The sequence below is a fragment of the Daphnia carinata genome, chromosome 4, assembly GCF_022539665.2.
Source record: "Daphnia carinata strain CSIRO-1 chromosome 4, CSIRO_AGI_Dcar_HiC_V3, whole genome shotgun sequence".
In the NCBI taxonomy this organism is placed as follows: Eukaryota; Metazoa; Arthropoda; class Branchiopoda; order Diplostraca; family Daphniidae; genus Daphnia; species Daphnia carinata.
Genome location: NC_081334.1, coordinates 521,113 through 539,323, shown reverse-complemented (window position 1 = coordinate 539,323; position 18,211 = coordinate 521,113). Strand labels below are relative to the sequence as shown.

Genomic DNA, 18,211 nt, shown 5'->3' with positions numbered 1-18,211 from the left:
TAGCATTTCAAGTTTGGCTAAAGCTTAAAGGAAAGGCGGACAGGTAGGAAACAGTTGAACTGTATCACATCATGATTTATGTCCGCTTTAGACAGATCAGTATAAATGCGGCTGGGGCGTGGGTTTCACGTTATGCAAGTGGGCACAGAAACGGCCAAATTGAACGAAATCTTTCCTCGTCTTCGCCAAGAGAAAACTCTTATCTCTCTATCTCTGCAAGTTGTTGTGCATATGTATAAAATAACGCTTCCGGTCTCTGGGATCGAGAGTTAGATAATGTCAGGGGGGAATCGAGTTTCCCTGGAAATTTTTCATTATATATGAAAGTTGGAACACGAGTTACGCACATACACCGACGCACGTTTGTCAATGGATTTAGTCTCTTTATGAAAATAGAGCTAATGCATAATAAGTTCACGAGAATTTAAAATTTGAGTCATGAAACCAACGATAATTATACTCCCATTCAAACGCGAAAACGAGGACTAGATTTTGAACAAAAATAAATCGTCCATCTATCGAGAAGATTTTGCCGTGAAAGTTCATTTTTATCAACAGACTGTTTTTATCATGCTGAAGGTTGATTTGCTCATTTGATTCTATTGGGTTGTGAAACCCAGTTAAAATCATTTCTCATCGTGAACGAGAGCATTCTGATTATTGAAACATACGCCTATGCAAATTTAAAATCAAAACAAGAGAGGAACAACAGTTCAAGATTGCTCCGTTTCCGTGAAAATGCAAAATTTCCATTCATCTCTACGTCGGTTTGGTTGTTTAATTAAATTTTCTTTTGTAATTAAAAGGTCCATCGTGGCCCTTAACTAATGGCAACATGAAATCGAGCCTCTCGAGGTAAACACATTTCAACGAGAGCGTTCGTGACAACCGTTTATAGTCAGAAAATTATCGACTGGCATATCATTCTCAAAATATTTACCGTGGATCCCACGTCACCGTGATTTTATTCTCATTAGAAGATCGAAAATATAAATATAACGATGATCGAATTACGTCTGTGCATCAACAACCTATCCGTGTCCTTTGCACAAGATCTAGTGTTATTCACTAACACACGTACCATCAGAACGGTAAGCCTACCAAGTAATTCATTGGCATATAATTGAGCCCCTTTGTCACCCTACCTGCTACGTAACGAATGCTTTATGCGACATTTTTTGCCTTGTGTTTGTTACAAATGCTTCTCATAATATAGGATAGCACAGGAGAAAACAAATCCCTGATTAGTGTGCCCACGATATATCGAAAGTATTATAGTATAAGGTATTAGAAGTAGTATGGTAACGCACTGAACTAAGTTTACGCGATTGATTTTAAAATTAAACATAATGCAGACAGTAATGCGCATCTCAATAGAATGGAAATCAATTTTTAAAACCTTCCTTTTTTCTTCAAAGGAAATTCGAATAACTGGGGCTTGGTGGCGTTTGGTTGCTTTAGTAATACAATGCGAATGATGATTGCAATTTCCGTCTGCTATGGGTGTTGTATGTCGTCCAACCGAGTATATAGAAATAAATGGTTTTTACACACAACACCCAGCACACGCGAAACAAAACGAAACAAAATTCAAACGCGCGTGCCCGGAACATCATAACCACGCCCGTCTTTTGCTGCCGTTTATCCCAAAATATTCGCCTAGTGGCTATATATAAAAATGTTTCCCGTACCAAATGGCGGATATACGGTAAAGGTACGTCATTACCTGGCTTTCAATGTGAGTGAATTTTTTTTTGGCAATATGCCTTCCTCAATGCGAAGAACCCACACTATCCGGAATTTTTTGGGCGTCGTATACTTTGACTTCATCCCTTATGATGGGAAAAAGCTTATAAGTATATGGTCTATTTGGAAAAATCCAATTTCTTGATTTACTAGGAAGAGGCTAAAATAAGAACAAGACAAGGAAATTCGTTTACAATTTTCGTCGGCGTTTGATACCCGTGAATTTTTAAATCGTCTTACCAGTTTTATAGCTCGTAAGGGCACGAGAACGTGTCAAATATAGATTATCGCAAAACTAGAGCTACTTTCAAAATGAAACCATTAATTCCCGAACGACCAAACATCGACCGACTGAAACGAAAAGGTAGGTGACATTTGAAAGCAATTGCATGTACGCATGCCAACCGATTTGTACATTCATCACTCGTAAAGCGAATATTACCTTAATCGCCATGGCATTTTAAAAGCCACTAAATTTAATAGCAATTCTTAGTTTTCCGTTCGATTGCACTCACTTTGGATTATTATGCTCACAGAAGAAATATTCGTCGTGAAGTGCTCCGAATGCGTTTGAACTTTCGCCATGCACCGCAAAGTTAGAAGGAAGAAAATGCAAAACCAAAAATTGCTATGGCTTCACAAACTTACCAATATACCCATAGACGTCATGCATCAATTATGCACACGTACCGTTCTAACTCTTACTTATACTGTCATCCGCATCTATGCCTAATTTAATGTATCCGTGATCGAGCTCGTTGCTTTACCTGCGTGATGTATCGTCTTTTGAAGGAATCAAATCGCGGAAAGGGCAACGAAAATAAAAGGCGACGAATAGAACGAAAATTGTCAAGTGGAATGGTTGTCGATATTTGGTTTTCGATATTTTTCTATCTGCTTTTACAATCATGATACAAGTATATTCCAATCTCTAATTTAATTGTCAGTGTAATTGATTCGGGACTGGGTCAGCTCAAGAGACACCGAATTGCATCGAATGTAAGTTGCTGGGACAATGACGCAAGAGAACGATTAAACTTTTACAGGTGAATTCAGTAATAAGTTTTCCAAAACGTTTTTTTTCATTCATTTATTTTTTTAATGGCTAAGTAACTCTTATTGCGTGAGCTCTTTCGTGACCTTTTCACTGTCCCCGGATGAACTTACCATCCCTGTTCCGTTGGTGTTTCCCCTTGTATACGAAGAAGTGTCCCATACATTGACACATGTCATTACATGATTATGAATGAATCTAATTAAATGTTGGTCGAAAACTATGTAAAGGTAAGAACATACAGTATATATCATAAGAAATGTGGTTTTTACCAACAAAATAAACGGAACATACTTTTCCATGGGGAAGTCGGAGATTTCCGCCGCCGTTTTACCGAATTTGGTAGGTGAGGAAAAGCGTGCCCGGAACCTTTTACTAGTCATTTATCAACTCACTGTACAGTTGCTATTTGACTGGAAATCACCATCATTCATACGTTTTTATTAGCATACATGATGGAGATAATGAAAGAAATATGCATATTATTACCTTAACTAAAAGTGTGATCCATAACAATCTGCAATTCCGTGCAATTCCATTGTAAAAAAGACGATCTGTTTGCCATTCAGTAGTAGAAAATCATCAACCTTGATTAGCTACATCAATTCATGCTGCGTTTATTGTTGTACAATATTAGTCTCTTAACGTCTAGTTGAACCATAGGGTCAACGTTAGTGAGCAGATACAAAACGTAAGACGGTTTACTTCGAAGTTTGCTTAGGACCGTGAAAGCGGTAAATTACGATCTCATGCAGGTAGAATTTTATTTTAATTGTTGTTGTAAATGTAAACTCTTGTTTGCTATGCACATTAGCGCCTTAAATCGAGTAAACTAGCGAAATTGCGTTTCATTGAGGATAAATGTTTAGGTATCGCCCCTTCACGTTCTCTAAGTGTGTCTCGTGTTTGTTGGGCTTGCAGTAATTAACCCTTGACATTTCCAACAAAAGCTCAAGTGAAAGTATTGTCAGGTTTTAACATTTTCAATTATTCTAAACCCTTTTTAACCTCTTCTTTTAAAAATCACGTAGCCGAACAGGCGTTGCTTATGAAGACAGCAAATTAAATTTTTTCCTATTAGGTGTATGAAGCTAGTTAAACACAAAAAGGTAACATCAATTACCATAAGACGACGTTTTGAGAAAGTGGTTTTAGCGCATTCTTCTTACGTCGTCCAATCATTTAACACGGGTTATAATCGTAATTGTTTTTCTTTTTTTTCTGTTAGACGTATGATTATTTTGTTCTTTCTCACTCGTTCTTTTGACCCAAACCTCACGCAATTTGGCCGATTTCTGTTATACTCGATAATACATCACATTAGTTTTTAAATTTGATTTTCTGTATCGATAGTCTATTTTTGTGTGTCTTTACATCAACCTTTTGTTATTGCCTCAAGCGGCGATGTCACCAGCAATCCCGCATCAGATATACCCGTTTTTTTTATAGTCACGTGACTTGTGCTCCATAGACATAACAGCTTTGGTATCCAAGACGCGTACATCGAGAAGAAACGACAAACAACGCAATAGTTCCATGATTTTTATTGCGGCAATACTCGAATTCTATTTCGTACGTGAAGTTAGCGATCGGGTGAGCAACATTGATGCGGGATCACGGACCGCGTGCCATCACGCTACTATATGGACACGAGGCGTTTCACGGCGATAGATGGCAGAATAAAATTTAATTTTCATCGTCAATTTTAACAATAAAAAAACAGGCATCTTGATAGAAAAACTCTGTGTATTTTTCGAAAACCTGTTGATTGAGACTGTGCCTTTGTGCGTTGTCTGTGTTTAGTTAGGATAAAACGGAAGGGTGGATCCGTAGCGGATCCTATGTAAACGGACGTGAGTCTAACCATTGACATTTTTTACGTGTTTGCACTCTGTTTAACAGCGGCTGTGAGTGGGCGATTGCGCTGGCGCATCGCTGACTTTTACGAAGCGTCCAACTCTAGTTCCTTGCTATCATGTTCTATATAGTATAGAGGGGAGGGTTTATGTTTGTCTTACGTCGACCGTTTCATGTGGTGCTAAAGGTAGTACATATAGAGCGATGGAACAGCTCGCAGTCCCGCCAGTTGGACGCCGACCTCCGTTTGAATCACACGCCAGCTGGTGTGTGAGGCCAATAGTTGTTATCCTCTTTTCCGTGTTTACTTAACTTGTTTGGACGTGGCGTTTCGTTTGACTCTTAATATCAACGTCATTTAGTGTGTAGTATCATTAAATCAGCACGTTCAATTAGTTCGTTTCGAAATTTAATGGTGCGATAGATAATTGAACTAATGTATTGCGAATAATTATTTTAGCTTGACAAAAGGCTAAATTGTGTTGTTTATGGAAACAAACTCAAAATTGGGTGTGTGCTAAGCATTGTTATATCGATCGGCTTTTTCGAGTATTACGCAGAAGGTTTATGTACCGCATTGCTGCCGTGTCAGTTGTTTTCTACGTTCTTGCATATTTAAGAACCTTGAATCACGCCAATCAGTTATAGCCCGTTGGCCCACCAGCCCGCATTTTTCGCGTAAGTGATGTATACGTTCACCGTGTTAGATTTCTTCCTCGTGTATATCAACGGAATTCACGTATTACCTGGTTGTATTCCATTTTTTAAAAGATATGTTTTATATTTAAAGGTCCGTGTCAATTGAAGTACGAAAAACGTTTTCCGATGGCTTGGACGGAATAATGGCCAACAGCCCAATGCCATTTATCAACAGATTAATTCGACTAACCCTTGTTTTTGGTTTCTTGTTCAACTCCGTGCCAGGTACACATCCGTATTTTATCATTGAAATTTCAACTGTCGTGTGGGATGCTGTGTGTTGTTATTCGGATTGAAGTTGCATGCACAATCATGCGTTGCATATTTATAATTTCTTTTCGACGCACAAAAAGGCCGGTTTTAGTGCGTGTTAGAATGATTACACACACACATCAATCTAATAGGGCGTATTGTTAGTCTTGTCTGCCTATTCTTGCCGAGCACATTTTTGTTGCTGGGCGGCAGACATTGAAGTAAAAGAGAGACACCGACAAGCATCAAAAGGCTTTAATAGTGACAATAACATTTTTTTTTCTTGAACTAGCGGCTCGTAAAAATTAAAGTAGAAAAAAAAGAAGCATCAAAACAAGAAGTAAAACAACACAGCGGCAGCTCAAAAATTGTTGTCTCCATTTTCTGTCTCGAAATAAAGTATACTTTCTATAATAGAACAAAAAAAGATTTGCATACGTAAAGCTTCTTATTACCGTTGTAAACTAAATGTATTGTTATTATACCTTCAGAGATATATTTCTTTCTTTTTTTTTAAATACGTTAGGCAACCCAATTTTTTTTTTTCTGAAGTTGTCCGTTGCCTAAAATGGATTTGATGTCGTTCAGGACAGTCTCCGGTTGGCCGGTTTCTGATCCTCGTTGACGACCAGGTGTCATACAACTGGTACGAGTTCTGTTGCTTTTAGTTTCCTCGAATTTATTTTTTTTTTCTAACGACACGTTGCGACCCGATATTCAAAATGCCACGCTTTATGACCTTGATTACAGCACAATCATCGGTCGCTTTGTAAAGCGAAATCGAATGAAAAGAAAAATACTAAAACCATTTTTAGCTTTTTACGATTCGTAAATCTTATTTTTTTTTCAATTCATTCCTTTACGTCTGACAGAGAACAACGCGGATTTTTCTCATTTTAATCGGTTGGATGTAGTCGACGTGAATGTTGACAAAAAAACTGTTTCAATTGGCTACATAAATCAATAAGAGAAAGGGAGCAATGAATGAGAATCATTGACGAAAGGGAGCCCCATCGAAGTTTAGGCTACCTTGTTTAAAAAAAAAAAACAGCTGGCGCACCAGCTGCTCCAACACATGTTTCAAAGAAAACTAGCGTGAATACAGTCCGAGTAAATGGACAACGTTTCCATCGCAAAAAAAAAAATAAACTAAAAGTTGTGTGTATATAGCTTTAATAAGCGGAGAGACTGGGCGAATTCATGGCCGATCTAAATCTCCCCCGTTTGTGGAGCCGACGACGCCCAGTTGATGACGTCACTTTACTATCCGCCGATTGGATTGTTTGTCTGTTGTGCGTGATATTATACTTTCCCTGCTGCGTTTTGTTGTTGTTTCACCAGGACACCAGGTGCGCATCTCTGTCTTCCCTTCTTTTCCTCTCTATCCCTTTTTTTCGAGACGAATAGAAAATGAAACAGATATGAAATTGATAAACAAAAAAAAAAAAAATAACATAAAGGGACAAAACCCGACACGGGAGCCCCCTCAGACAAAGCAATAGAATCTAAAATACCATACGGTACTTCTGTGTAGCCTAATGTTTCTCTTATCTGCGTTTTTTTCTCCCTTCTTTTATGCTCCTCCATTTTGTTAAACATATTAACAGCCATTTGTTACGATGTTCCAGATACTCGAGAAAATTTGTTTTTTTCTCTTTTCGCGGTGGTAAACATGTCTGGCAATGTCATTAATGCAATACGGCCGACATATTAACAAACTTGTGCGACACCTATAAATTCGAAATCTTGCGAAAATAGAGCCGCATAAAGCAAATGGTAGTTTGCGCTGGAAATGAATGACGACGCAATTTTTTATTTTACGTTCCATTAAACGAAGCCGCGCAAACTTGGATAAAATAAAATAAAAATAGAAAAAAACTAACAGTGACACTTGGTTAATAGCTGAAGCAGAAGTGCAATCTTCGTTTGGCTGCTTTACAGCAGATCGTTCCAGCAGACTAGTGACATTCTACTATATAAACCCAACAGTTATTTGCTGTTGATGACTTTGTTTTGTTTTTTTGTTTTTTTCTCCATCTTTCGTCACAAAGAAATAACTAGGAATGAGACACACATAGGGCACAAGTGATGAGCCAAAACGAGCGACATGCAGACAGCTCTGTACGACGTTGACTGATTTATCTCTGTTATTGACGTAGGCTGACATCAATGTCTGTTGGCTTGTTATTAGCAAGTCGACTCATATAGATGTCATCACCTAGCTACCCTTTTCTCATTCGGTTGGACTTTTTTTTTGTCTGGTTCACTGCCCATCTGTGAGCGATGTATTTATTAATGATGTCTTGTAGTTTAAAAAAAAACAAAAACGGGTGTGATGAATGACTGAAAACTAGGCATCAACTGCTTTCTGTTTATCATAACACCCACATCTAGTGATTCAACTATAACTCAATTTTTGTTTCATTTCTTTTTTTTTTATATATATATGATTTTTTATTTTGTTACTCGACATGTAACAAATGGTAACAGGATGCTGGACGTTCTTGCTGACGGCAGCGTCTGAGGTGCAGCTGATGGTAGCCTCTTCGACACCAGCTGGAACGGCCGTTTTCCGCTTTCATGCCGTCCGCTCGCCAACGGACCAAGACGGCGATTTGCCCGTTTTCCACTTTCTCGTTTCGCCGGCAAGCACGTCAGCGGGATTTCTATCCGATGGCGATAAGCGATCCATGTTTGTGCTGGACGCATTCACGGGAATCCTACGAGTCGCTCCCGATGTTCTGCTCCGGGAGCGCGTCACGCGCAATAAAGGTAACTTCAAAACAAGATATGACGGATTTTTAGTCCCGAAATAGACAGACTAGAAAACTGCAATCAGCTACACCCAGGCAAATGGTCAAAAAGCGTTACAATATGTAAAAAAAAAAAAAAAAAAGAAAGAAAATTTTGTCGTGGATGTTTGCCTATTGTACACGTTCAAATCGATAGTGTACATACGGAAAATGGATTGGCATTCCAAGAATTCCGTCTGGATAACCTCCCCTCTTTCTACTAGTTCTGATTAAATTATATAAATCGTTGGCAATTGCCATTGATGGCACCGTGCCGGCCATGAAAAAAAAGACCTAAGGAAAAGAGAAATTCCCGTTCATTCGTGTCGACCCTTACCTAAATTATTTAATAGCTTTTTCTACCGTTATTTCTATTAACGTTTGCATACAACGTTTAGAACCTTTTAATGATTTTCTCTAGCCAAGAGCGCATTAAAGGAATGTCATCCATTTGCCACTTTAGTGATTAGAAGTTTTTTTTTTTATCCGATTCAGAAATAGCTAACCATTATTCAACTAAAGTGCTTTGCAATGCAAATGAGATTTGAGATTGGTACGTCACTCGATTGCTGCGTGTTAGTGGCTTGGCTGCGATGTTGGAGATAGTGTCAGGAAAGAATCCATTCGGGAATTTCAATGAAAAGAAATTTACAGGCATTTGAATAATTTAGGCGTGGGTTCTTCTTGCTAACCTGTTACCTCTTTAAATGTTTAATGAGATACGTGAATATTGGACACAGCTATACACCACCAATCAGCGTGAAGTTCACTATTGTTAGCGCAAGCTTCGTCTGAATTCCGTTATCTACCAAGATAAAAGGTATGGAAATATCCAATGAAGCGACAGCGTATACGCTGTATCGAGATAGCCTACATATAGGCTATCTCGTACTGATATAGCGGGATTTGAATCTATTATTGCTCTGCATAATGTTGTGAAATTAGCAACCAGTAGGTCAATAGCTTACCTCCGAAAACGGTGAGATTGAGAGAAAGTGCAATCGAACCTTTGTTCCAAACGCTGTTCATAGAAACTGTATTGTTAGACGGCCATGTACTCTACGATAACTGTGCCATCCATTAAAAAAGTTTAATTCTAATTTTAGTTTGTGCTTTTTCCAGACTTAGATGCCTGATCGTTTGGATGGCTTATGGAATTCATTTAACGCTTATTAACCTAAGATTTTTCAGAACGAAGATGATTCAATCATTCTGCGATGTCGCATATGCTTAGCGATAGCTGAGATGGAACATCGGGTCAGCCCAAGGGTCGTTAACAAAGTGACCAGATGTTACGCCGCATAAGCTTGAATTTCAGCTGATAGCAGCCTGTGAAATGCGGTTAACATCCACAAGATTAAATAGGCACTCGTGTCGTGTCTTTTTAAATTTAAATCTAAAACTTTCTCAGTTAAGAATTGGCTTCCTCGGATCGAAGTAAAATCGCAGTTACGATGGAAAATCCTATAAATCCATAAAAGGGCGTTGTCTAAATCTACTTATTACGTCATGATGGCAATGACAAATGGTGTCGCCCATAATTCGTAAGAGACCCCGTCTTTTTGACAGCGACCCACCATATAAGAGTGAAAGGTTGAGCAACGCAATCAAACTAATAGCGCTAAAATATAGCATCCAGCACAACAATTTTTTCTTAGAGTCGCATTTGCATCAATATCTATTATTCCATTGTTTATGTACTGCATTTCCTAGTTGGACTGAGTGTCCTCTTTTTTTTTCCCTCTTCATTTTTGCATTCCCCACCATCATTGATTTTCTTTGCTGCGCGCGTGATTAGAGACTATCCGGTTCGATGTTGGTGTCCGTAACGCCAATATATCGACGTCCCCCGACGCAGACCAAACCGACCATTTGGGCGTGATCCTCATTATCGTCGCAAAGCCGCCCGACTGCCGTCGACCTAACAAGGTAAACACTACTATGTTTCTACTAAATATTACACATTTAAAATTTCTCTCCATTCCTTTTACGTTAGAATAAATTAGCTACATGCGAAATAAGTGATGACACATCTATTGAGACAGTTTTGACACCTTTGTGTGTGCGTTCCATTTCTTTTTTTTTCTTCCTTCCACTATAGAGCTACTGAACGACATTTTTTTTTTGCATTTCAATTGTTAATTTATAATGCCTTACTTTATTCACTTCTATTTTGTCCTTTGTGTTTAAGTCGATCCAACTAAGAAGGGGAAAATACGATCGAAACAGCGTCGTCATTGTCACAACACTCAAACACGCGCGTAACAAAAAATACGTGAAGGGGAAAAGTCCCGGGCGGGACAACGGGGCTTATTAGCCCCGTTGTGCCGAGCGACGCACGGCACGAACGACAAATCAAAATGTAAAAAAAAAAAAAAAAGAAAAAGAAAAAGAAAAGGAGAACAAAGAAAAGCATAGAAAGAAATGACCACGCGCTGTGGAAGAGCCATCGTATATTATGTGGCGCAACCTTTTGCAAATAATGACTTGACAGAGTTGGGGGAATCGTTAATTTTCTACCTGCGTACCGCCAGGCACTGCTTTTATCGTCTCAAAAAGCCCTGGGAAAAGGAGAAGAAAAAGAATTGCAGGAGCAAAACGAAGGGCGAAAAAGAAAGCCCCGCACGTTAGGCATCATCAGTTATACGATAGACGCAAAAGTTTCAGACAACTAAAATCTTCCTAAAGTTGAAAGGGAGGTTAATCAAAGCGACGGACCATTTTCTTTCATTTGCTACAATCAGGTGATTTGACGACCACGCGTACAATTTTTTTTTAAATATTGTATTTATATTATTTTGTGTAAAGACCTAGGTAAAAAGAAATGAGTTATTTTATGATTGAGTAATCATAATTCATTTGTGCTCGACGAGTCACGATTTCAAGTACATTTAAATAATATGTCGAGGAATTATCCTAGCACTTTGTCGTCAATTGCACCGATTATCTCATTTTCAACAATTGGCTAACGAGGTTCCTTATTTTATTTGTTTTTTTTTTTTTTTTTTTTCAAAATGCTTTCCAAGTGATTTGTATAGTAAAAAAAGGGCTTAGAGGCAGAGTAAACCACCGATTGAGATTTCTAGGAAATCAATTTATCTCTATTCAGAATATATTTTTCTTTGGATTTTTTTGAATGGGGCCTCTTGAGTAGGCCTAAGTGACCGAAGCGCACAGGATTCGGGTGTAGTTAAATGGTTTTGCAAGATTCAGCTAGTCCGATGAACAAGCAAAACGTAATTCGGAATGATGTTGTTGGGCAATTTAGTCAATGACCACCCCTTGTATTAGTTTCTTAAAATAGAACTCTGGTTAATGTTTACGACAGGACTGGTGTTTCGGGCCCAATCGGAGTGGATCGTCAACTATTCCGACCACTTTACGCGTATTCGAGAACCGACCGAAAGCGACAGCCCTGACTGACTTGAGCTACCGAACGGCGAATTTCAAACAATTTTGCCCTGATCTTCAATTATCTTATTCACTTCATCTATTCAAAGGTAAACTTCTTTTTTTTTCTGGTATATAGGACTTAAGTATATACCTAAGCTATATAGTCAGTGTAAAAGAAGTGCATCGCATACATTGTAATAAATAGGAGCGTTGCACAAAAATCAAAGGATGTGCAACCTTAAAAAAAATCTGTAAAAATTACTTTCCAAAACGTCAAAAGCATTTCGTAATCACCGCCATTTTTAAAAACCTTCAATTCATTGATGCAGGAATTGGAATCGAGCTTCATAATTCCGGACTATTGTCTACTACTGCTCGTCTGGATCGCGAATTAAAGACGAATATTCCTTTCCAGTTGACTTGTACTATCAATGGGCCATCATCTGTGGGTTCTTCCACCTCGACGCTATTCAGCATCGCCCAGAACATGACCCTAATCATAGAAGACGAAGACGATAATCCTCCAAGGCTACAGAACCCTAACGAGGAGCGATTCATCGACGTATATCTCAAGGAGCAAGGCATCGTTCAGGTTACAAAAAAAAAAAATGGCAGAGAATCAAATACATGACGTCATTTGAACGTCATGGAAACATTGGCGTGCATCGACGTTTTCTCCAATAAACACGTCACCTTCCATTTTCGGAACTTTAATGTATTTGAAATATTGACATTCTTGTAGGATAAAGATTTGTTGAACAAACCAGTCATAGTGTTGGACGATGACAGCGACCGTATTAATCGATTCCGCCTGACGTTATTCCCACCCGAAAACGAAGCTCATCGATTGATCGCCAGTTTGATCAAACTGGAACACCCAGTGTGGTCATTGGCACAACCGGAGACGGGCGTCCCTCGATCGGTTATGAGTGTCGGTGAGTATTTGAAACAAAAAGAAAAAAAAATTAAATTCGAGTTATACAAAATATCGGTAATTATCTATCGCCCTTGAATGATTAGGTTTAGTAGGAGCTGCGACTAGTCGCCATCTGGTCCCTGCTGACGACTGTAACGTGACTGTTATCGTTGAAGATACCACCCTGTTGCCTGGATACGGTGATCAACAGGTACAGACGCTGATCAACGTAGAGGAAACGAGAGCAAGTCTCAGCAGGATGTTCAAATATATTTGCTTATTTTTGTCTTCGGCCAAACGCTACCTGGTGTAGGTATAACGTTTGGGTAGCAATATTTTCATCGGACTATTTTTGACCTTTTCTATCTATTTATTGCTTATCCTATTGGAAAGCTTTGAAGTGTTTTGGAGAATTCATTAGGATTTATACGTTAGACAAGGATTGCATTTCGTCTGGGGTATCAGTATTTTGCTACCAAGTACAAATATACCACGGCCATAGTGACCGTATTGCCAATTTTGCACTAAAGCTAGCAAAACTGCGCAGTTCATGTGACTTGTTACACGAAGCTTTGCGCAGCCTTGTAACACAATCCAGATTGATCGATCTCTCCTTTTTTTTTCTTTCTTGCATACACGAACAAAAATAGGATTTTTCTTTTGTGTTCTCAATATTTGCAAAATTAGCATTTCTTTTTTTTTTTTTACTTTGGGTAGGTTACCTTCTATTTGCGAATTCATACTGGATATCCACCCAATTCTACTGGTCTTCAACGACCGGAATGGATGAAACATCCGATTCCTGTCTCCGGCGAGGCTTCGACCGATCCAGCGCTTGTTGCTGAAGGTGGTGGCATTTGGACACGATGGCTGAACGCAACTGTTGGCCGTTCGGCCTGTCGTTACACGAGGGTGGCCAATTTATATCCGCACGGTTACCAACAAGACGGTCAAAGGCCAATTAGTTTCCGGATACTGGAAGGACTCCATCCATATGAGAATCCACCCTTTGCAATCACAGCAGAAGAAGGCATTCTCTATATCTCTCATCCGGAGTCGTTGTCCAAGTTGCATCATCAAACTTCGTTCGATTTGCGCATCGGTTGGGATGTCGATCCGCTCGATCCGTCTAGCGTCCTTCAAAACGCATCGGCAGTCTTCCGAATCGACATAGTCGATAGTAATCATTTGCTGGCAGACTCGTCTGAGACTGTTGAATGCGACGGTGCTCTTTATTGCGCGAAATTCCGGACGGAATCCGGATGCAATCAAGTCGTCGGATCAGTGGCCACTGATCAACGTGGGTGCGCTTGGAGACGGAGTGACAGCAACACCACAATCAATGGCCCCAGTAGAATGTACCAGACCTGTTCGCCGGATTTATCTACCTGTCCGGATGGGTAAAGTTTCCCTAAAACTTTTATTTTTCCTCCAACTATCATTTCAGTATTTTGTTTTACTTCCTCAGCTACTGCGATGAACTTGAATCACTTTCATGGGAAATCTGCCCCCAGGATTGCACGGGTAAAAACCGAAAAGCCTTTTTGATTTAAATAAATTTTAAACTTTAGTCTAGACAGTAACAGTTTTTTTTTCTTTTAACTTAAAAAAAAAACTAGAAAAAGTGTTGGGGACGCACTTCAAGTTGAACCAGGCAGCTAACGGCAAGTCGCGAGGCATTGCTTCAGCTGCTGGGATTTGCTCTTGTGGAGATGCGCACTCTCGTGATTGCTCGTGTATGCCGCCTCCGCCGGAACCCATTGCCGTCGACCCAAATCTAGAGAATCCAGACGATTTTGATTACGAAGAAGGAGCAAGCGTAATCAATAACAAAGAGGAACAGGCAACGTTGTATCGCGAACCGAAAGGTGATCTTGTCAATTTCGTTCAATTCACCGCAGGTAGAAAAAGAACGACCCACGTCGTCGAAGCAAAACAAAACGATTGAAAATATCTTTTCAATTATTGATCACTGGTAGGCCGAGGCTTGGACAATACGTGTGGCACTACTTGTAGAATCCTAATCGGTGCATTTGCCACTTTCGTTTTACTTGCCGTACCTGCTACGTTGTTCGTGTACTGGAGAAAAAGGTATTTGAAATGAGTAACGTCGACGTTTACAATATCAAAACGGAATTTCATTATTCATACAGGAGGTGGATGATTTGTGGCAAGGAGAAACGCTCAGGATCTTATGTAGGACAGGTCCATTCTTCCCATCATCATCGTGACCTTAACAATCTCAACATGTCCGTTTACATCGAAGAAAGACGCCTGAGGGAGGAACGTGATCCTCCGAATCTGTCGTTCCTACCTTTCGGGATATCCGTAACTGAACAATGCAGATCTCTTTTTTTTTTTGTTTACATTGAATAACTGAAATGTGTTGTTGTTTTTCAACTGAATTTAGGCAACGGATCACAAGTGGGAAATCCCACGCAAATGGTTAATTATTGACAAGACACCTTTGGGCGAAGGTGAATTCGGTCAAGTGATGCGCGCCACAGTAACGTCGGTCACCGGAATAGGCGGGCATCGGATAGTAGCGGCCAAAATGGCCAAAACGGGCGTTATGATTGGTCGAGGAGATGTCGGCGAGACGATTTCCCCGGAGCTGGCTGATCTCTTGTCAGAGTTCCATTTACTGAAAGATGTCAGCCATCCGAATGTCATCAAATTATTGGGCGCTTGTACGGACGTCTCTGGGCCTTTCCTCCTCATCCTTGAGTACTGCGAGCACGGATCTCTTCGCAATTATCTGCGACGTAGTCGACTTATTCTTCCTGAGCAACAGCAACAGAATCCGTTGTCCGTGATGGTAACACCGGCCGTCACTCCGCGCGATCTCCTCTCATTTGCCTGGCAAATCAGTCAGGCCGGCGCTTATCTCTGCGAAATGAAGGTGAATACGTTGCTCAATCGGTTAAAGCCTTTACGTGACCTTTTCAAAATTACAACCAGTTGGTTCATCGAGATTTGGCGGCCAGGAACGTGTTAGTAGCAGCCGGAAAAGTTTGCAAAGTGTCTGATTTTGGTCTTACGCGTGATGTTTACGAAGGCGACACATACTTCAAAACCAGCAAAGGACGAGGTAGGGTTTCACTTGGAATTTTCGTGGGTTTCTTTCTTGATATTGGATAGTTCTTCATTTCATAATTTTTTTTTTTTTTTTGCGTTAACAGTTCCAATCAAGTGGATGGCATTAGAATCGTTATCGGATCATGTTTACACCTCAAAGTCGGATGTGTGGAGCTTCGGCGTGCTACTCTGGGAACTGGCCACTTTGGGCGCTAATCCTTACCCGGGAGTGTAAGTCCTTTGCTCCTCCCTTTCACTGATAAATATTTGGTTAACACCATTTGTTAACAGGACACCGGAGAGACTTTACCGGCTTCTGAAAACCGGTTACAGAATGGAGAAACCCGATAATTGCTCCGAGGAATTGTAAGTTCAATTAGAAGTTGATCAAAAGCTCGCTAGATGCCGCTCATGTTTTTAAAAATCCTGTCTTCGTTACGTGCTAAATGGCCGTTGTCGCCCTCGTTACCATTCACTTGGTCTTAAAAAAAAAAAAAAAAACGTATTGTGTGTTAATTAAGGTATGACCTAATGATGAAGTGCTGGCGGGAAGACCCGCAGGAGCGTCCGCAATTCGCCGAACTGGTGAAAACCGTCGAAGACATGCTTGGCGTCGGTATGGACTACTTGATCTCGGCTGCCTTGCCGGTGTATCCAACCGCGAATACTTTTTGAATAGCGACAGCCACGACTCATTTCCTAAAGGTATGATGAATCTATTAAAAAAGCAAAAACAAAAAAAACTATGACCCCCATATTGCCACTGTGTTTTCTTAATCGAATGAACCCCCAGGCCTACAACAATTGAGATGGGACGATGATGATGACGAATTACCGATATCGAGTCCCGAAACGAGTCGGGAGGATCAGTCTAGTTTCTATCTGAATATGTCGTCTAGCAAGACCGACGACGGGGAAACCATTCCACTAGTCAACGATGAAACGCCGCATCAGCATCTGATTGAGAATTCCTTCCCGTTATTCAAACCGGTTCCGGATGCTGTAGTACAGGACGAATATCTCTTGCCTATCGTGCGAGTTTGAAAAAACTCGAATAATTAATAAGATTAAAAAAAAAAGCAAACAGAAGCGTTTCGCGCTGTGGAAAAACAAAGATGAATCCAAAACGATGGAATCATCCATCAGGATTTTCGTGCGATTTCATTCCGCGCGTCCGCTGACCCCAGCATCGCCATTTTTGGCCAGTCAACTCATCTAGTCACACACACACACGCGTGCACACACTTACGAAATACCAAAAGTTATTCTATTTTTGTTTTGTTTTCTCTTTTATTTTTTTCTTTAAAGCAACCCAGAAAATACCTACCGTATATATAATATAATATCGTACCTATAAAACCTAGATAATCATACATATATATTTGTGCCCAGGCCAGCGACACGTGTCTTCTGTGCCGAACTTGTATAATTTCAAATGTGATTCACCTGGTATTCTTTCAATACAGCGCGTTTTTATGTTATTCTTACGCCTCAGGCTCACATCAGGTGGCATTATACGTATATGTACAGAAGAATATTTATCTCCGAGTTGTTTTTGTAATTTTTTTTTTTTCCAAATTTTGCTTTGCATACATTACCACGAAAAGAGAGAGAGAGCCGAAAAAAGTAACTTGAAACGGGACATTGGGGGAGACGTATACGGTAAACGGCATCTACAAATGTTTCCAACTTTTGATCGATCCGACGGTTAATGGAATAAGAGATTTCGTGAGAAGGGAACAATAACCGAGAAAAAAGATGCAAGAAACGTGTACATAGATAAAGGAAAACGAGGAAAATATGGATGACGTCATCATACGATATGAAAACACTGGAACCCACAATAATGGAAGGAGCGGACGCGTGTGGGCGCACCTCAACGCCATATTCTCTTCTTGTTTTCCATCAAGGACTTCTACACACGCATCATACACAACACACACACACACACACACGAGAAATAATGAAAAAAAGTAATAATAAAGAAAGAGAAAACACTTTCCTTCATGTTGGAACACGTCCTAGACACATCTACATGTTACACACTGGTACAACGCCACCTTTCTCTTCCCTATTTCCATACCCAACGAATGTGACTCATTTGCTATGCAATTTAATAATGACTATTAATATTAAAAAAAAAAAAAAAAAATAGGGAAAACATTTTTGAAAAACACGATTGGCTATTAAAACTGGCCACGACCAAATGTCTGGACATCATGTCTCAAAGTCCCGCTTAAAAATCCGGATCGTTCTGTAGCACGAATGACGACATCGCCAAATCAATTCAGTACCTTCATACGTACTTTATTATTCTACATCCTTTTTTGTTGTTTTTGCTTCGCAAGGTTGAAAAAGAAATAAGTATCATGCCAAATTTGGGCTCGAGAGAGAATCTGCCGCTAGATGCCAGCCTTCGTATAA

The 18,211-nt window shown here is 39.9% G+C and overlaps 1 protein-coding gene across 1 annotated transcript; it reads left to right on the top strand.

Annotated features, from left to right (window-relative positions):
* The first annotated feature begins 4,859 nt into the window (after nucleotides 1-4,859).
* LOC130695130 (proto-oncogene tyrosine-protein kinase receptor Ret-like) lies at nucleotides 4,860-17,268 on the top strand. The gene is given in 20 exon segments (XM_057518266.2): nucleotides 4,860-5,335; nucleotides 5,448-5,581; nucleotides 8,099-8,380; nucleotides 10,199-10,329; nucleotides 11,729-11,900; nucleotides 12,123-12,385; nucleotides 12,536-12,728; nucleotides 12,814-12,920; nucleotides 13,427-14,109; nucleotides 14,178-14,233; nucleotides 14,329-14,610; nucleotides 14,689-14,800; nucleotides 14,863-15,037; nucleotides 15,120-15,611; nucleotides 15,671-15,800; nucleotides 15,892-16,018; nucleotides 16,079-16,153; nucleotides 16,309-16,412; nucleotides 16,415-16,492; nucleotides 16,581-17,268. Coding segments are annotated over 19 exon segments (3,795 nt in total). The 5' UTR covers nucleotides 4,860-5,335; nucleotides 5,448-5,499; the 3' UTR covers nucleotides 16,832-17,268.
* Nucleotides 17,269-18,211: the final 943 nt, after the last annotated feature.